Source organism: Vicugna pacos, chromosome 16, assembly GCF_048564905.1.
Source record: "Vicugna pacos chromosome 16, VicPac4, whole genome shotgun sequence".
Taxonomy (NCBI): domain Eukaryota; kingdom Metazoa; phylum Chordata; class Mammalia; order Artiodactyla; family Camelidae; genus Vicugna; species Vicugna pacos.
This window is the reverse complement of record NC_133002.1, coordinates 36,628,646-36,648,800: the sequence shown is the minus strand read 5'-3', so window position 1 is coordinate 36,648,800 and position 20,155 is coordinate 36,628,646. Positions and strand designations below refer to the sequence as shown.

General features: G+C 51.7%; 1 protein-coding gene and 1 long non-coding RNA gene across 2 annotated transcripts; one reads left to right on the top strand and one right to left on the bottom strand.

Moving 5' to 3' along the window:
* Positions 1 to 391: 391 nt before the first annotated feature.
* PHB1 (prohibitin 1) lies at positions 392 to 10,887 on the top strand. Its single transcript, XM_072938892.1, is given in 8 exon segments — positions 392 to 490; positions 1,900 to 2,011; positions 3,364 to 3,393; positions 3,396 to 3,521; positions 6,489 to 6,631; positions 6,760 to 6,876; positions 9,076 to 9,171; positions 10,515 to 10,887. Coding segments are annotated over 7 exon segments (813 nt in total). The 5' UTR covers positions 392 to 490; positions 1,900 to 1,923; the 3' UTR covers positions 10,728 to 10,887.
* Positions 10,888 to 15,038: 4,151 nt separating this feature from the next.
* LOC140686307 (uncharacterized) lies at positions 15,039 to 16,716 on the bottom strand. Its single transcript, XR_012060029.1, has 2 exons — positions 16,294 to 16,716; positions 15,039 to 15,381 (listed from the first exon to the last, which is right to left on the bottom strand). It is a non-coding gene; the product is annotated as an uncharacterized lncRNA (long non-coding RNA).
* Positions 16,717 to 20,155: the final 3,439 nt, after the last annotated feature.

Here is a 20,155-nt window from a genome sequence, read left to right as displayed (position 1 = left end):
TTCATCGGCCATAAACTTGCCCCTGCCCAACCCTGCCACCAACCCGCAGGCCCAGCCCCTCTTTCTGAGTGCCTTAGGGCCCATCTTCTGGCAGGCTGTAGCAAGGATTCAGGACAGGCATGTGCATTAATCCCCCAAGAAACTCCAACCCCCAAAAGGCTTTGGGACAATTTCTGGGCATTTAGTACCACCAAAGAGAAAAGGCTTTTCAGCGTGGGCCTGCTGCTGCATGGCTTTTTGGGAATTGTAGTTCATCGTTGAAGAGTCGGGGAACTAGGCTAAGGGGACAAGCCACCCTTCCCAGAATGCACAGCGCTCGCCCCCACCAATCCAAAGTGCGGATCTTGGAAGGAGGGCGGGGAAGAGGAGGAGCTGCCCGGCGCACGCGCAGTATGTGTGGCTGGGGAATTCTTGTGGAGGTCAGAGTGGAAGCCAGTGAGAATGGAGCGGGGAGCTCGCGGCCCACGTCCTGGCGTCTCTTGCAGACCCGGTCTGCACTCCCATTCGCATGAAGTTTGGGCGGGCGGGGTGCATGCGTGGGTGCACCTCGGGCCGGAAGGGTAGGGAGTGAGCCCAGGAGGAGCCAGGGGTTGCGTAGAGTAAGGTAGGTATATATGGGGACAGGGTGAGGAATAATCCAGAAGCTGTGTAAAAAAAGGAAAGGCTGATGGGGACTGGGTGTTCTGGTCTCCGGAAAGAAATATTTAAGTGCAGGGGGAGAGATCAAGGTAGCCTGAGAAGTTGCGGTCTGGGGAGGAGGGGCGGGGAGACTGAAGTGGACGCAGACGACGGGGTGGGGCAAGACAAAGTGCGGGGGTAGATTCTAGCGAGGTCAGCAGTACTCCCGCCCGCCCACCCCCGCTCCAGGGCTCTCCCTCGCGGTGCAGCTATTGAGAATCTTCTCGCCCATTTGTTCTTTTTTTTTTTTTTTTTAATGGTTAAATGTGTAAACTTTACCTTTTAAAATTTTTCTTCTTAATTGAAGTATAGTCAGTTTACAAGATTATGTTAGTTTCTGGTGTACGGCATGTTTCAGTTATACATATATATAATTCCTTTTATTATTCTTTCACTAGCTCCCTGTGCTATACAGTAGGACTTTGTTGTTTATTTTATATTTAGTGGTGTGTATCTGCAAATCCTGAACTCCCCCAATTTATCCCCCTACACGCACCCCGCCCCCCTTTCCTGGTAACCATAAGTTTGTTTTCCATGTCTGTGAGTTGCCCGATTCTTTCTTGGTATGATAGCCCCAGAATGTCATCCAGCTTCTGCTTCCATGATAATAGGTCGTTCTTATACCTGATGTGAGAAGCAGTGTGGTGAGGAGTTGAGCTGTGCCTTCCAGAATTTGACCCCCAGGTTCTAATCCTGGTTGCTCACTCAGCTGTGTGATCTTATGTTCCTCAGGTTACCACTCTGTGTGCCTCAGTTTCCTCACCTGCAGTGATCTTCATAAGGGTTGGTGTGAGAATTAAATACACAAATTGCTGTTGGAAGACTGCCAGAAATAAAAGTTAGCTATTTTGCTGTTGGAGTCACATTGTTTTCTGAACCAAAATCACCCAGAACTAACTACACAGCTTCTCCCAGGGCCTACCTGTCCAGGAGGTGGGAAGGTGGTTTGGTTTGGTGCTAAGGTCTCTCTGGGTATCAAGTCCCTGCCTCCTTCCCCTTTTGAACTAAGTGCCCCAGACCCCTTTTCTTAAATGGTAGAAAAAGAAGAAAGCAGAGGAATTGATAATACACGTTTACAGGCTGCAGAGTGTTATTTATGAAATGTCCTTCAGTGGATGATTCAGAGCCCTCAAGAGTGGGGGAAGAAATAGCCAGCAGAGAGAGAGGGCTTTCTCTGAGGACTTGGGGATCAAGTTGCTTTGTTTGTTTTTCCCCCCTTAGGTGTGAGTGGGTCCAGCAGGAGACATGGCTGCCAAAGTGTTTGAGTCCATCGGCAAGTTCAGCCTGGCCTTAGCTGTTGCAGGAGGCGTGGTGAACTCTGCCTTGTATAATGGTAAGGTCACTGCCCTTTGCCAGGCGATTTGTATTGGTCTGCAGAGCCCATGTGACACTCCTGTTGGCAGCCGCTGTTTGTGAATATGTTTGTGACCAAGAGGGCTCACCTACTGCCCTCCTGCGCCATGTGGCTGCCTGGTCATCAGAGCCTCTGTCCTTGTAGCCATAGGTTCACTCAGAACCTTTATTCACAAAGAGCCTCCCAGCCTACTTGAATGTTTCCAGCTGCTCTTGTTAATTTAAAGTCATGCTGCACCCCCCAAATGCTGCAAGAGGGAGCCAGAATTTGGCTGGCCAGCTGAAATGGAGATCTCGTTTGTTCTCTTCTGCCTGTGTTTGGAGCAGCAGGGGCTTTAGACCTTTGGTGACTTTGTCCTGAGCGGGCGCTTTGGTTCTGCTATGGTTGGGTTGTTCCAGAGCAAATATCTTTGAGATGCACTGCCCAGCTTTTACCAGTGTGGCAGTGGTTCAGGCCGGCTTTTCTTCCACTTTCGCGTGTGACCACAAGCAAGTTGCTTCCCCCTCCCTAGGCCTCAGCTTTCTCATTGGTCAGGCAATGGGGTTGCACTTGTTTTTTGTCTGAGACCCCCTCTAACTTTGATGGTCTCTGACTTTCACTGTTGGAAAGCAGCAGTAGATTGACGCACCTCAAGTGTGACTCTGACAGGAGGATTACTTTCAGTGGGAAGATAATTTGGACCAACTATAAAGTCCAAAAGGGCAGAGAAAGAAAGCAGTTGGTCAGAAAAGCCTGCTTGGCTCCTGTAGCACAGGTTTATACCCTGATCTTTTTGGCCACGCCTGCATAGCTGGACAGTAATCACCATCACTAATTCCTCTCTGGATCAACAAGACAGCTCCATAGCCCCTTAAAACCTTAGAGAAACCAGGCTATTGGAAAGAAAGAGTGGGGCCTTCCAAATTTTAGGATTGCCATCGTGAGGGTGCTGCTTCTGGGAACACTGGGTTAAACTGGAACCGGGAAGGGATGTGGTAAGAGTGAAGACCTTGGTGGGTTTGGAAAGAAGTTTGAGGAGGTGATTCCTGGAAATGTGTTGGTAGGAGTTTGGGGATGGGGTGGTTAATCAGAAAACTAGCAGCCAATTGTTTCAAGGAGAAAGATGCTGAAGATCCTGTGACCAGAGTCCTTGGGAAGACACATGGGACGGCAAGTGGTGGCTTAGTTCTATACCTGTTTAGAAGCCTCTAGAGACCAGAAGTGTGAGAAGACAGCAGGAGAGGGGAGACTTAATAAGTAAACGGAAAGCATCAGGGATCTTTTAAAGACACGGTCATTTTGGTTAAAGAGTGAGGGGATTTTTCTGACCCATCATTATCCTTTGTTCCTAGTGGATGCTGGACACAGAGCTGTCATCTCTGACCTAGTGGAGTGCAGGACATTGTTGTAGGTAAAGGGACTCACTTCCTCATCCCTTGGGTACAGAAACCAATTATCTTTGACTGCCGCTCTCGACCACGTAACGTGCCGGTGATCACTGGTAGCAAAGGTAAGGCGTGCCTGTGGGTCAGGTCAAGTAGAGAGTGTGGAAGGGGTGCTGTGGGATCCAGAAGGAGTTGAACTTCAGGTAGTAATAATTCCTGGCATATTTTCCCTGAAGAGTTTTATGTGGCTTCAGAGAAAAATATTCAGGCATGCCTCAGGGGTACTGCGGGTTCAGTTCCAGACCACCGCGGAAAAACAGATACTGTGATGAGGCGACTCACGTGAATTTTTTGGTTCCCAACGCACACAGAGGTTCTGTTGACCCTATACTGTAGCCTATTAAGTCTGTAGTAGCATTATTTCTAAAGAAACAATGTACATACCTTAATCAAAAAAAATTTATGGCAAAGAATGAAATAATGCCATTTGCAGCAACATGGGAGGACCTGGAGATTATCATACTAAGTGCAGTAAGTCAGGGAAAGACAAATATCATATGATCTTCCTTGTATGTGGAATCTTTAAAAATGATATAGATGAACTTTATGAAACAGAAGCAGACTCACTGACATAGAAAATGAACTTATGGTCACCAAAGGGGAGAGGAGGAGGGATAAATTAGGAGTCTGGAATTAACAGATAAACACTACTACATATAAAACAGATAAACAGCAAGAACGTGCTGTACAGCACAGGAAACTATATTCAGTAATTTTTAATAACCTATAATTGAAAAGAACCTGAAAAGGAACTTGCATATGTATAACTGAATCACTTTGCTATACACCGGAAACCAGCAGCAGTGTGAATCAACTATACTTCAATTTTTAAAAAATACTTTATGGCTAAATATGCTAACCATCCCCTGAGCCTACAGTGAATTGTAGTAATAACATCATAGATCGCTGGTCACAGATCACCGTAACAAGTATAATAATAATAGAAAAGTTTGAAATAGAGCAAGAATGACCAAAATGTGACAGAGAGACATGAAATGAGCAAATGCTGTTGGGAAAATGGCACCAATAAATTTGCTTGATGCAGGGTTGCCACAAACCCTCAGTCTGTAAAAATGCAGAGTCTATGAAGCTCAGTACAAGGTGTGCCTGTGTTCTTAAGACACACACACAGAGCTGTACACATTTGGAGAAGGGCGCAAAGCTGTCTTTCCAGAGTTACGTAGTGATCCAGTTTTAAACAAATCTCAGTATGCTTCTGCTCCCCTGGTGGACCCTTCCCAGTGGTTCTTGGTCCCCAGGGTGACTGGAAGCCGATCTGCAGCTGTCCTGTTTGCCTTCACGGCTGACTTACCCTTTGCCTTCTTCCCAAGGCCTCTGTTTCCAGCCGTGCTGCCCTCACACTGTTATCTCCCAGGCCGAGGCCCACATCCTTGAGGGCAGTCTTGTGTCTGACGCATCACTGGATGCCCAGTTAGAGCCTCACATGAATCACTGTTCTCCCCCACGCTGCGCACAGGGTGCACGGGCAGTGAATGGAACGGCAGGTGCTGGCTCCGCGGCGCTGTGTCTGCAGCAAGAGGAGGGGTGCGTGGATGTTGCTGCTTCTCAGCAGATGTTTGCTTTCTGTGATGGTGCCAGGCTTTGTGCGGGGTCGGGGGGTCGGGTAGGTCAAAGATGGCTAAATTGGGGGCCTCTAGGGGCTCTGTCTAGATAGGGAGATAGACGTGTGAACAGGCAGTTAGCGGGGAGTGGGGTGAGGACGGGAGCCAGGGTCGTATGGCGTGTAGGGGAGCAGAGGAACGTGTGGCACTTGAGAGTGAGACGTGCTTTGGGCCGAGGAGGGGAAGGGTCCGTTGGCATTGCCTGGTCTGTCCTGTCGCTCTTGGCCAGGGACAGGAAGGAGCCTCTGTGAAGGCTCTGACTTGCCTACTGCATCAGAGGAAATCAACAGTGGGGTGAGGTTAGTGGAGAACATTCATATTTTAACTTAAAAGCCTAGTCCTAAACTTCCCGCTGCTTTGGGATTTCTCTCTCTACTACTTTGCAGTTGTTCTAAGGATGCATGATGCACCTGTCTACAAAACTTGATAGAAGGAGGTGGAGGGTATAGCTCAGTGGCAGAATGCATGCCTAGCATGCATGAGGTCCTGGGTTCAATCCTCAGCACCTCCATTAAAATAATAAATAAACGTAATTGCCCCCCCCCCGCCCACACCCCCACCCCTGTGGGAACTTGGAGAGACGAGGGACTGGTGTGTAAACACTTCCCACTTCAGTGCCTGGTTCAGAACTCATCTCATGGACGCTTGGTCCACGCTGTTGATGGCCGCAAGCAAGTTGTGCAGTGCGTTAGCTGTGAATTGTCAGGGGAAGTTGTTCCTCCCTCCCTGGGTCCTTTGACTGGGCCACGTAATGAGAAGCGGCCTCTAGATGAGCTGATAACCCCTCACATCTGTTGCACATTTGACAGAGTGCTTTTGTATCTGTTTCCTCCTCCAGTTTGTCCCAGCGTGCCTGGAAGGCAGATGCAATCATCCCCATTCTCACAGAGGAGGACATGAGCTGAGATGGACTAAGGCTTAGTGAGGCCACGTAATTAGTCCGCAGCAGAGTTAGGACAGCAGCCAGGCCTGGGACTGCACTGCTTGTCCAGTCCCGAGTGGACTGTTTCCACTGGGCCCACGATAACCTCTCGGGGGCACATTCCTGCCTTGGGCCACATTGACCAGGCCTCGGAAAGGCCTTACCCTAGAGTTCTTGGCATTGGCCTGTTTTCTTAAAATATTCAGTGTTCCAGACATTCCATAGCACCTGTTAGACATATAACCTGAATTTGGTTGTATCACAGGGCGTTCAGGACACACTGAGTAGCTGTCATCACTAGAAACCTTGGAGAAGTTTTTACCTCTGGTGCGCTGCTGGATTCTCTACCAAGGAAACCATGCGCATGTGCTCGGCACCCTCTACGATGGGATAATCAGCAACTTATACATTGTAGCAAATTGGGGCTAGGAGAAGTCGTAGAAGGCTACTGTGGTTTTTATTTTTAACTCCAGCATTTGTCCCCTAAGATTTACAGAATGTCAGCATCACTCTGCGCATCCTCTTCTGGCCGGTTGACAGCCAGCTTCCCCGCATCTTCACCGGCATCAGAGAGGACTATGACGAGCACGTGCTGCCGTCCATCACGACAGAGATCCTCAAGTCCGTGGTGGTGAGTGAACAGGGCCTCCAGGAGACCGCTGGGTGGCAGGAAGAGCTCGGCGGTGGGTGGTTGGGAGAGGGCTGGGATTCCGCATCCTTGTTATCCTGACTGGCTCCTCTGCCCTCCTCTGGAATTAGGCTCGCTTTGATGCTGGAGAACTGATCACCCAGAGATAGCTGGTCTCCAGACAGGTGAGCGATGACCTCACAGAGCGAGCAGCAACCTTTGGGCTCATCCTGGATGACGTGTCCCTGGTAAGAGCCACGGGGAGCCTGTGGAGAGGGGCAGCAGCTGTGTAGGTGCCTGGCTCCACTTCCAGGCAGACACATCCATTCCTAGACGTGAGGCTTGTAAACATCAAACCTTCTTGACAGTGTGAAACAGTCTCTTTGGGTTTGTTTTCAGATGGGGGTTTTTACCTCCCCTGTGCCACAGACATTTTTCTTCTGATTTTTTTGGCCCTACCCGGGTGGTTCGTAACCAATAGATTTTTCACCTTCCGCAAACTGTTTCCCAGAGCTCCCTGGGAAGTGACGTCTTGTTAACCCCGTTGGACGCAGGCAGACACTGCCTGGTAGAGACTAGAGCACAGCGTGGGTAGGCTTTCTCCCTCGCACAGACCTCCCAGCCTGAGCCCTGGGAATCTCCTGACACCTGGGGTCTGAAGCTCAGTGAAGCGAGCTCTGGGAGCTCCCCAGGAAAGGTGACAGAGTGTGAGTGAATGGTTCTGTTCCCCGAAGCCTGGTGCAGAGGGAGGGCAGGGACGTCTCCGAGGCATAAGCTATCCTCTCGAGACTGGTGTGTGTGTGTGTACGACACCGGATGCCATGATGCAGGCAGCAAGCGGTGCAGGCAGGGTAGCGCTTCAGAGTGAGGAAGGTGAAGGGAAGGGGTCGTGTTTCTGATTCTCCGGGAAAAGTCATTTGGAGTGATTTGTTCGGGTGGTGAGGAAGGTGCTTCCTGTTCAGTTCTGTGCATTGCCCGGGAAAGGCACTGTTTCCCGCTCCGCATCTGTGCAGCTGTTTAAACAGTCCCCGGCACCCAGCTCTAACCCGGGGTCCTGCTCCACCCTTGCAGCAACTGCCCGCCCGCAGCGAAGGGCTTGTGGGCTCCCTCTACTGGCGAGACGCCAGGCTGCAGCCACTTGGCTCCTGACCAGAGCCGTTCCTCAGGCTCTCCTGCTTAGTGTTCACCTGAACTCCTCGGCTGTGAGAAGAGGCTAAGTAAAACCTAAGGAGAAGCGTGGCATTTTGCTAGACTTTAACCACATGCTCCATTCCGGGGAAATGCGGGCTGACCACAAGAAACCGTATCTGAGAGGTGTGAGAAGAAAGTTAGATTTTTGTGGGGAATTTGCTGCCCTCAGCTGGCCCTTTTAGAAAGAAATTTTATTCCTTAATTACACATTTCATTCTCATTTCTCAGGATTGTATATTCTTCCCCCAAATTCGAACCAGGGTCCAGAAAGGGAGCAGGCAGAGAAGGAAAACTGCAGTCTAAGAGTTAGGAGTGTTACAAATTCTGGGAGACAGTGGACTGGGACTTACTCTGGGAGAAGTTTGGGCTCCTCATATGTTTTAAAAAAGCATATTGGGAGATTGGGAGGATGGGGGAAGAAATGAAACAAGTAGAATTTGATAGCAAAACCAATGCTGTTCACTCCTTTCTTTCTTCCTTCTTAATAAAAAGCTAGATGAATAAATTACCCTAGACAAGGCATTGGGGTGCTGAGATCTGCTCTCATTGTTTGCGTTGTCACTATAGATGGTCACTTCGGTGAGGTCTCCGTCACTCACTTTATTAGGGAAGGTGTATGCATAACAGAATTTTAAAACTTCATCCTAAGCAATAGCTTTACCTGCCTTCCCTTTCTTTTAAACTCTTTACCAGAAGCACTCACACATAGGGAATAGCATGATTTGCAAGATCATGGTTTGGAAATCTCTCTCGTCCTCTTCCTGTTTTGTGGCGGAGGTGCTGTGAGAAAGAAGTGGACTGGTTACTCCATAAGCAGAGAGCATCACGCTCTTGAATCCCTGAGAACCAGCTGCACCCCTCACTCTCAGGCTCAGTTTTCCATCTGACCTCTCTGGGGGCTTCAGACAGGCCATCACAGGACCTTGGAAAAGCGCTAGTCAGTGGTGGGGTCCTGGCACCCACAGGTCTCCTCCCTAGGGAGGTGGTCAGTTGGAGTAGATACCTTCTGGTGCCCATGGGCTGTTTCCTACCTGAGAGGGACAGAAAGATGTACAGGAGCCCGTGGGGCGGCCGAGGATTCCAGGCTGTGGACTCAGTTTGGACGCAGACGTGGAGGTGGAAGGGTGGTCTGGCCTCACGATGCCTCCAGCTGCTGGAGCCATTGCTGGCTGCCCCCTCCAGCGGCCATGGGGCCTTAGAGCAGCACTGTCTCAGCAGTCACACCGCTTCGTCTCGCGCTCACTCTGTCCCCTTAGATGCATCTGACCTTCGGGAAGGAGTTCACAGAAGCCATAGAAGCCAAGCAGGTGGCTCAGCAGGAAGCGGAGAGGGCCAGGTTCATGGTGGAGAAGGTGAATGCGCGACCAGATGGCAGGAGCCCCCTCACTTTCTTCTGTGCTCAGCCTCCCCATCTGCTGGGTGGCCTGGAAATTCATCATCTGTCAGCTCTGCTTCCGGGATCATCGGAAGGGGACTGAAGGGACTGCTCTCCTGCAGTTGGTTTCAGAGTCTTTGGGGCCTCGTCGGGGATATGTGAAGTTATGTTCCTAAATCACTGAAGGGTGATTTTTTTTCCCCAGTTCCCTAAGATCAAAAACACTTGCCCACAAATAAAAATGTTTCTTCTGGAATATTTTCAGCTTCACTGGGAAGTCATTTTTAACTGCGGTGACACAGTGAAAGCTGACAGCAAAAAGGATCAAACGTTGCGCCAGATGCGCTATCGTCACTGGGGTTTTTTAAAGCACTAAACCCATCCAGATGTGTCGGGGTGTGCTGGGACAACGTGTATCTGCATAGAGCCTGGTCTTCGGGTCTTTGCAAAGGTGCATTTATTTCTTGTAACCCCCTCTCCCCAGCACTAATTCTCTTGGAGTTGTATTCCTAATCCACGGCACTTTAGTTCTTAGAATGAGGAAAAGGAAATATATGGCTGGGCATTTAACTTTAGAGACTATAAACTCAGTGTGAATGGAGACTTTTTTTCCCTCCTTTTTCCGCCTACCTCCAGCACCTCGAACACGTCCAGAACTGCGCCTGGAGATCGGTACCAGGTGCTCGGTAAACATTTGTTGAGTGCGCCGTCCCAGAGCCTCATTGAACAGCTCTGTGTCCATTTCAGAGAGGCTTGCTCCTCTCCTCCCGCGCTTGTGAAGGTCGCGCATCACAGATAGATACCCTCCTACTGACAAGGGAAGGGGAAGCCCAGGGGAGCTTGTTCTGGGTGCCTGAGTTCCTGGTCAGGAACCAGTTTAGCTCACAAGCAACCTGAGGGAGCGTCACGTGCCTGCTGCTCCTCCTCAGCTGTGCTGACTTCGATGCGTCACTTTGACTTGGGACTGGAGAGAAGGATGAGTCTGAGGACTGATTCTCCCTTCCTTTCTCTCCTGCTTTCCTTGGCCTGGGATCCTCCTGGCTCAGAGTAAGGTGGCTGGGCTGGGTTGCTGTTAATATTATTAAGGAGTTTGAAATAAGACAGCTATTCATACAGCCAACAGAAACGTGCCCCTACGGCGGTGAGCAGTGGACATTACATGAGAGAGGAGGATTACTAACCCCTTCTGGAGGGGGAGGTAAATGCCCAGAGGTCCTTCAGGACCCAGTGAGGCTGCCTAACCTGGTCCTCTGGAAGCTGTAGCCCACTGTCCAGCGCCCCGAGGCGTGATCTTGGTCCCTCTCTGCCTCCACTCCTTAGGCTGAGCAGCAGAAGAAGGCAGCCATCATCTCTGCGGAGGGCGACTCCAAGGCCGCGGAGCTGATCGCCAACTCGCTCGCCACCGCAGGCGATGGCCTGATCGAGCTGCGCAAGCTGGAGGCCGCAGAGGACATCGCATACCAGCTGTCCCGCTCTCGGAACATCACCTACCTGCCCGCCGGGCAGTCGGTGCTCCTCCAGCTGCCCCAGTGAGGCCCGCCCGCCTGCTCCTCCTGGGGCAGCTGGACCACCGCCCGATGATCCTCCACACCACCTTCCTTCCGCCCCCGCCCCAGAAATCACTGTGAGACTCATGATTGGCTTCAAGTGAAGGAAATAAAAGTTAGATCACCCTAGATCTCTAATTACTCTATCAACTGAAGCTCTTTCATTCTTATTTCCATCCCCTTTTTTATCTGCCTCCCTACCAAAAATTGCCAGGTGCTTCCATAGACCAGCCTGGCTCCCATCTTCGGCCTGCTGGCGTGCAGCCTAGGTGCTGGCAGTTGGCAGAAGGAAGGCAATGCTGTGTGTGTGACGAGCTGGGAGCACAGCGGGCAGCCGTGTAGCCTCCAACCTGTGGTTTATTCACAGTTGGAGGAAGATGGCACACACAGCTGAACTGCGAACACAGGCCTCAGTTTTCTCTCTGCACAGACCGAGCTGAAGGCAGGTGCTGGGGAGGCGCAGAGAGGAAGCGATCTGGCTCTTGCCATCAGGCTGATTCTCTAACTGTGGGGCCAGCGGAAGCAGGTGTGTACAGACAGCGAGGTTTGAAGAATCTGCCCTGTGAAGGTGGGTGGGCCTGATTTGCTGCCCCCCCGGGGTCCTAAGACTGGAATGGACTTGGCTAGTGAGAGAGCAGGCCTGGACCGAGATGTGAGTCCTGGAGACTTCCTCTCCGCCTCCCACCTTGGTGTCTCAAATACCCGGTGGAATTCCAGCTTGAAGGATTGCATCCTGCCGGGGCTGCACATGCCTGCTAAGGACATGCGCATCCTGCGTTCCTGGCCCCCTCGTTCAGAGACTGCCCTCCTAGAGGGCTCTGTGCCTGTGCCTTGAAGGAAACAACCACAAGAAGAAAAGAGTTGTGTGTAAACCGCTGTCAATAAATGACACCCAGACCTTCCAGCTCAGTCTTCCGGGTTTGTTTTGTGGGAGTCATGGGATTAGACCAGAAGAGTCTGGCACTTTGTGTGTGCACGTGTTTGTATCACCAGCTAAGACAGAATCTCCAGCAAGGCAGAAAATGCTTTGCTTTCAGAAAACACTTCGTGCCGTGTTCTAGCCCCGTCCCCAGCCTGAAATGAATCTCAGTGGTGTCGGGTGAGGTTTGTCGTGACATGGCACGTCTTAGGAGGTGAAGGTGGGTGGGGGTTCGTCAGCTTCCCCCTTGTGGCTTTTGGTGCCACTGCTCACTGGGAGTTGTGGGCCCACCCGCCAAGCAGACAGGAGTGAGCAATCGATACCAAATACACGTGTGCCGGAGCCCTCCGCGCGCTCTGGTTAGACGTCCACATCATTAGCCGGCTTCGGGTGCCCTTCCTGTCGTAGGCTTAAATTGCTTATTCTGCTTTGCTTTGATGAGGAAATGACCTGGCATTTGAAGGGAGGCCAGCTTTATGCATTTTGAATGGTGGGAGGACCTACAATTGAGCAATGATCCATGCAAATCACCCACCCCAAATCCTTTTAGGAATGAAACAGAACGTGCGGTGAGCACTCACGTTGACTGCTTTAACCTCTGCTCTCAGGTGAATCCCTGGCTCACCACCTGGCCCACCACCTGGCCAAGGAGAGCGGTCTCTTAAGAGAACTCCGCGGGCTGGTCTCTGACCTGGATTCTGCATTTCCTTCCCCAGAGTGATAGGGCCAGCTGTCAGCTGGGAAAGGTGGGGACGCATGCGCACATTTGGGGTGGGCTGGGGGCTGAGTTCTCCCGGTGCTGCACCCTGTTCTCCTCCCAGGGCCTCTCTGCAGGGATCTAGTCCCTTCCCACCCTGGTGAGCACTCAGACCAGGGTGTAATGGGCGCCTGACCCTCGGCTGGACCTCTCACCGAAACCTCATTCTCTGTGGTGCTTGGCAGGCCTCCCAGCTAGCCCCCGTCCCCGCCGCCTCCCTGGCGTCGGTCATCCCAAGGTATCTCCTCCCGCTTGGGCTTCTTGCTGTAAGAGTAGTGAGGCCTGGTAATGGTGCGGTGCCTGGACTCACAGAGCGTGTGACGGCTGCAGCAGAAAGAGCCTGATTCCTAAACAGCTTCCAGACCAGCTTCCCCTCGGCCTCCCTCCTTCCCTGCTGCTTACTGCTTTGGACACCCTTGGGGGGCGGGAGCAGGAGGCTCCTCTCTTCCCCAGGCCCTTTATAAAAACGCAGTTGTGTTTCATGCCTTTGGCAGGAGCTTGGGTTTCCTACCCAGGTGTCTCTCTCCGGCTTCTGGGTTCCCTCTGCCTTCGGGTCAGCCCTTCAGCACAGGCAGGCAGGTTCCTGCTGGTTTCGCCTGTAGCCTCCCCGCCACTGACGGTGCCAGGGGCAGCTGGGGGGCCTCCTTCTGCCTTGACTTCCGCCAAGTAATTCTCTTCACAAATGTTCAAGGGCTGTTAACTGGCTAACTAGCCCGAGTCCCCTGATGGCCTCCGGGTTCCTCCAGAAGCTGCCACAATGGGCCTTTATCAGCTCGGGATTCTCTGGGCCCCGATCAAAAGCCCTGGCCTGGCCTGGCCAGGGAGGGGGCTGAGCGGGGAGTATCTTCGTCCTTCTGTCCTTTGGTCAGGCTGAATAGCTCCCTTGTTCAGGCTCCGAGGGTCACGGACTAGGAAGGCAGTGAGCCCTGGATGGGGAGGAGGAGAGAAAAACCCTCGAAGGGTTGCTATTTTCCTTAAACTGCTGCTAGTTTTACACAAGTTCTGCCACTGTGGACCGATGAGGGAGGAGCTGTGCTGTCATCCCCGGGCGGGTCGATTTGAAGGACAGCGAGAGACAATGGTAACTTCATACCTGGCTTAGCAAATGCTGTTCTAATTGCTGGTCCGGCCTCAGCAGGGGGACGTGCGGTTAGGACCTCCCCTCAATCTTTGCCATTCGCCAATCTTGTGGGCAAAATAGCGCACCCTGACCGAAAGTAACCTGGGTGAGAAGGTCGCAGGAGGCTGCAACTGATTTCCCTGTCTTTCCTAGGCCTCCTGCCCATCCTGAACACCGCTCCAAACTTCATTTTTCTAAAGCAGATCTCATCCTCTTCCTGTTGAAAAACCTTCAGAGGCCACTCCTCCCTGGCTTAAAGAAGGGGAAATGTCTCGTCCCGGCATTCAAAGCCTTCCGCCTGCTACCTTTCTAGTCCACCCAACTCTACTTTGCCTTCACCAACCTACCTAGTGGCTCCTGTGGGGTGGGGAGTGTTTGAAAATGCAGGTGGAAAGGGGCAGCAGCTCCTGGCATTCGGTGCTGGGGAGGGGAGGTGGCAGGGATGCTATGAGACCTACTTTGTGTGGGACAGACTCTACAACAAACTGCCCCCAAAGTAATGCCAGTAACATCCCCCCTTTGGAAATACACTTCAAACCAAGTTCCTCGCTCTTGTCTGCATGTCCCCCATACTTTCACGTCAGCCCCTGTGCGCACAGTGTCACTTCATCCCAGACAGACCTTCCCCCACATTTCCCAGGTCCTGATGTCCCCCATCCTTTGAGTGCTAGCTGAGACTCTTTGTCTAACACGAAACTTCCGCTGATGCCCGCCTCCCCCATCCATTACCTCTCCCTTGCCTGAACTCTTGATCCACGTTCCCAAGAGGCACTTAGCGCTCTCTTGGGTTGCAGTGTGTGTGTGTGTGTGTTCTCCCTCCTACCCTACACGTATGGAGGGCAGGATCTTGATGTGATTCAATGTTCTCCCTTCTTCCTTCCCCAACCACCCCCTAAGCTTTTCCCCGAGTCAAACCTGCCTGGCTCTTGGTGGGAGTTACTGAATGTCTGTCAGGTGAACAGATGAAGGAATAGAGACACAGGACTGAGGTTAGACGTGAGGGCTGGAAGTCCAGGCCCTTGAGTTCTCCCACACCATTATGTTAAGTTGCCTCAAGCTATTGTGAATCAGGGTCCAGCCCAACCCATCGGCTAACGTCCCACCCTGAGCCACTCCCCAGTCTCATCACCCTCCCGCTTCCTGTGGCTGCCACGTGCAGACTCTCCCCTCGCTACTGCCTGCCCACAGCTCACCCTCTCCTCCTCCATCTGGAACACCTCTCCTCCCTCACTCACTCAATCCCTGTCCCCCTCTGTCTCAAGCCCAGCTTAAAATCCCTCGTCTCCAGGAATTCGCCTGTGGCTCACCTCTTCCCAACTTCCCTGGTGCATAAGGTCTCCCTTTATTAAAAAGGCGTTAGCTCTGGAACTCTGGCAACACAGGGGTTGAGAACTGAACAAAAAAGGGAGTGAAAAGGCCTGCCCCAGCTGGTAGAGGCTGGGATGCTTTGGCAAGGCCAGTTGCACATGGCTGGAAAAGAGAATGAATGGAAATGTTCTGGCCTGGGGAAACCAGTTTATAGTTGAAAGAGAATGCCTTTGCCCAGGACGCTGGGTGGAGAGGGAGGAGGGTATCTTTCCAGCAACCTCCACTCAAGCTACTTCAGAAGAGAAAGTGAAGCTGAAAGGGCAAGGCTACTTTGGAGGAGCTTAAAGCTGTTGTCATCCTGGGAAGATAGGACAGACCACCTGGATTAGCCAGAAAAGCCTTTCATCAATGCTCTAAGTTTGGCTGAACGAGCTGCAAGCACTTGGGTTGCAAACTGTGGCTTCGGACCACGTGCAGCTCGCTTCTGGGTTGTGCACAGCTCACGAGCCAACGGTGCTTTTCACACTTTTAAATGGCTGGGAAAAAATCAAAAGAATACTATTTTGTGACCCATGAAAACCATACAGAAGTCAACCTTCAGTGTCGGCGAGTCAAATTCTGCTGGACAAGAGCTGTGAGCATTTGCGTGACACCAGCAGAGATAACAGCTGCAACCAAGATCACACGGCCTGCAAACCCTGGAGTATTTGCTCTCTGTCCCTTTATAGGAAACGCCTGCTGACCTCTGACTTAAGGGGATTAGGTAGCCTCGGAGAAAGGAAGAACCCTGGGATTTGGAAGTCTCCAGCACCAAGGAGGGCTGAGGGCTTTAAGTCAGATACAGTGTAAATGTCACCTGAGTCCTTGGGTGTATCTGTGTCTGAGGCTGTAGTGAACTGAGAAACAAAATCACCCTGCGGCCGACACCGTCTGTTCTCTGTGGCTGCACGTGGTTCTGAACCAGGCAGAAGGTGGGAACCCGGGTAGCAGATGGATGGGAATCAGGAAGGAAGAACCCAGTGGCCCCCTAGAGGGCTGAGGATCTCCAGGTCTGGGGTAAAACCTCTTCTTTTCCACCCCACTGTCCTCCAGGAAGGGTTTGCTGCTGGACGGTCCTTCCCAAGCCAGGGGAGGCCGCCACCAAGGAAGGGAGCCCATTGCATCAAGGACTCCCAGAAACAGGAGCCTCTGGGACCTTAAGCCTCTGGGTAGAGGAGTCTCTTGGTTAAGAGCATGTCTGTCCCAAACAACCAGAGACCCCAAGGGAGCGCACAGATGCTCCTCCTTGTGGATTGTGCCAAACCTAATCTGCTCCAGGTGCTCAGCAGCAGGTGAGCCCGGCCGTCTCTGACGAGTGACCTCTCCTTTCCCTTGCTTGCCTCCGCCAGCCCCCTAGAGTGAAATGCCGTCTCCCCCTCCCATGTCCATAACCCCCCTGCCGCACTCACTTCCTCCTTTCCTGTCTAACTCCACCCGCACTGGACTCTCAGCAGCACAGGACTGAGCAGGAGGCTTTCAGATCCTCGGGACCCACCCCTTCATTTGGAGGAGGAAGGGGAGGAGACTTGTCCAACGTCCCAAAGGGTGCAGGCGGCAAGGCCAAGGCTGGAATCCAGGTGTCCCCACTGTCTAGTGCTGTTTCCACCCCGTCTCTCAGCTTCCGGAGGGCTGCCTGCCCTGGAAATCCTTTGCACTCAGAGGTGGGCGAGTGCGTGTGGGGTCTTCATTCCTCTCATGAGCGCACGTCCATCCCCAGCTAGACCATAGCAGGTGGGAGTCAGAGACAATGTCTGCTCCGTAAGGCCCTTCACGCCAGGGAACTGCAGCAATCTTTGCTGACTCTGTGAAACTCCGAGCTGGCCTGGACTTCCCAGACTTCTCCCTCCAGAAGGCAACTAAGTTTGTAGAAAGAGCATGGGTTCTAGAATTAGAACGTTTGTGTTTGGATTCTGACGCTGCCACTTACTAGCTTGGGAGACCTTGGGCAAATCACTTAACAACTTCTAGCGTCCCTTTTTTCTTATCGAAACCAAAGACGTGAATATCCACCTTGCAGTGTTAAGGAGTTGTGGAGATGAGAGATGTGAAGGCATTTGGCAGGGCTCAGCACACAGTGGGTGCTCAAAATACTCTGTGCCTGTCCCTATTTGTTTTCTAAGGGGCTGCCTGCCTCTCCCTAAACGTCAGAGTCCAGGAAACTTCTTTGGAATCCTGAGATAGCAGCGGGCATCTTTATGCCCCTGATTCCATGCCAGCTATTGAGAAGGGAGCTAGGGACCATCATAGGTCTGACCCTGGTTGATTCAAACAAGAAGTTGTAGGAGGAGTTGAGTCCTGGGCTCCTCCTCCCAGGACCCCAGATGTCTTGGGACACATGACTTGATTTAGCATTCAGGAAGCTGTGTTCCTGCCTCTTTTGAGGGTGGGGGTACAGACTGGCTGGGCAAATTCCAAAGTGCGTTCTGTACAAAGAATTTGTGCAAGTCCCTTCATAGTTCCAGGTCTCTAGTTCCCCATCCTTACAATGAGGGGTAAACCTCCCAGTGGTTTGCCAGCCTAGCTCGGAGGAATGTTGAGCAGGTCCTGCGGGGCTCATTCCCCTGCTACAGCCAGAGCAGTGTTGAGTTTAGCAGTCTTACAGGAAGGCCTCAGTCACTGCTGTCATTCAAAGAAAGGGCTCCACAGCTACGGAAGTGTGAAATCCCCTGACCTGGAAGCTATTCTCAAAGGTTCCTTTCATCTCGCAAGGCTGTTTCAGGCCCAGCCCGGCGAGGCTGTAGCCTCTCTTCTCCACCAGATGGCAGCAGCCTGCCTGCTGCCGCGGGTGCCAGGCTGCGTTAAGTACAGGATGTTCAGAAAAAGATCCCAGGGAAGGGACTAGGAGGACGTTAGCACCAGCTCTGAGGCTAAGCAAATAGATCGAGGTGACCCTCTGCAGACGACTTCCTGATACAGAACCTCCTGGGCACCTGTGCTTGTAAATATACCAAGTGTCCTGCCCCAACCACCAGCCAAACTGGTGCTACCCCTCTCTCTGCCAGGTGGGAGATGGCCACTAGCGCAGCTTTAACTCTTTCTGAAACCAGGGAGGCTCTCAGGGTGCTGGATACTCAGGCTTTGGCAGCCTGAGGTCAGTTTGGGGAGCCCACCCAGTTGTTGATGAATTGGGAGACATGGGTGGGGGACATCAGATTCTCCTTTGGAGGCCCCAGGAGTTTCCTTTCACTTTCCCAAACACTCATGAGGAGAAGCAATATCAAATCTGCTGGACTTGGGGGTGGTTTGACCTTTCACCTTGTAGATGCTGTATGAGTGAGCACATCTGAAAAGGGCAAGTGTCACATACACAAGTTGGGTTGGTCCATTCATTCATCTAACAATGATTATTGAGTACCTACTGTGTGCAGTCGTGGACTAGAAGCTTCAGGGGATTGGAAGATGAATCAGACACAGGTCCTTTATAAAGAGGCGAATACGACTCAGTCCAAATGGCAGGTGATCAGGTCGTGTCTATTGAAGTCATATTGTATGTCTTCTCCCTTCAGATTTCTGTTTCTTATTGTTTGGTTCAGGTCAAAAGTTAAATGATGAGGCCATGAAATGGGGGAAGAAACAGGGAAAGGGCATGGTAGAAAGGAAGCCAGAGACCATGCAAATGTTTGCCATGAGGAATCCACAAAGCGGAGGTCAAATGGGCCCCACTGTGACTGACGTGCACAGACCTTAGAGCAAAGCACTTTCCCCATCTTCTCCCATCGACTTTCCTGAAGTATTTGTGATCCTAGCTCTCCAGTTTCCTCTTGCAAACGCACACTGCCTGGTTCTTTAAATTGGCTTAAAAAAGAATATTTATTGGTTTGATACTTTTTCTTTTAAATGATACAGAGAAGTATAAAGGATAAAACAGAATGGACCATAACCCATTGCCCACAGGTGATATTTAAATATATATATCAGTATCATATACACATCACTTAAAAATGCAAATAGTACAGGAAGATACATAATGAACAGTGAGTGTCTTCCCACCACTTTTCTCCCACAGTTCCTCTTCCCAAAATAACCACTGTTATTTATTTTTTGTTTATTAATTGCCTTTCAGGAAAAAAAGCCATGCATTCAGGAGCGCATACTTCTCCAAGCCCACATGAACCTGTCCTCTGCTGTCCTGGTTGTTTACAGAAAAGGGATCCCACTCTCCTGTATCTTGCTATTTTCATTTACTGAAATACCTTGGACATCTCACCACCGTGGCACAAACAAACCCGCCCCCTTCTTTTTAATGGCTACAGTGTTTCCCCTGGTGTGGATCTATCATGTTTTGTTGTCACCAATCGGCTTTTGGAGGATTTGGTGGTGGTTTTCATGTATTTTGCTGTTGCAGACAAAACCACAACGCTTGCTGCTTGATTTTTCAAAGGGTCCAAGGATCTCTGCACAAGATTTCCCCACAGGGCAAAAGGACTGCGCCCAGGGTCCTAGGAAATCATCTTTGGGGTGAGGGGATAGCACTGCTTGAGCCCCTAGAGCTGCCCAGATGCTTCGTATTATGAACGTGTGACTCTGACTCCTTTGGGGAAGTCGTTACTTCACCCCCTGTTCCTGCCAAGCTGGTATGGCTGCTACCAGGCTAGCCATCCAAGTGTGGCTGCACCGGGATGGGTCCTCAGTCTGGAGTCTCAGCCGGTTGAGGGCTTGCTGGGTTGGCTGGTGGACTCCCTGGGACTCTTGGCTCAGGCTGGGGCTGCTCTGCTTAGCTGGTGTTCGTGGCTGCTCTGAGATTCACAAACAAACAGGAAGCCAGGCCACTTCCTCCTTGCTGCGGCTGGTCCCCCATCCTTATCGCCCCCTTGGCCCAGAGGGGAAGGGGCAGCCCAGGATTCACAAGGCAGCTTCCTGGCAGAGGTGGGGGGGGGGAGTTCTGGGCCCCATGGCCAGGAAGGGCTCCCCAGCTCTGTGCACCTATTTGGCACACAGCTGGGATAGCCTTACTGAGAATCAGAGTGAGGCTCCAATCTCTCCCTTTCAGGAAGCCTTTTCTAATAAAGCCTACCCTGTCTGGATCCCCCTTACCCCTTTGGTTCTGAGATGGAGTTCTTTCGGACTTGTAAGCAGCTCTCTGGGTGTTTGTGGTGGGAGAATGTTTTCTCCCCGAAGGCAGCACCCACGTTTTCTTCTGCCTGTTTCCAGTACCCACCAGCACGGCACTCTGTTCATGGGGGATGCCCAGTAAATGTTTGTAGACTGAATGACTGACCGATTCCAAAAGGGTTGCCAGAGAAGAAGGGAGACAGGACAGGGTTGCAGTCC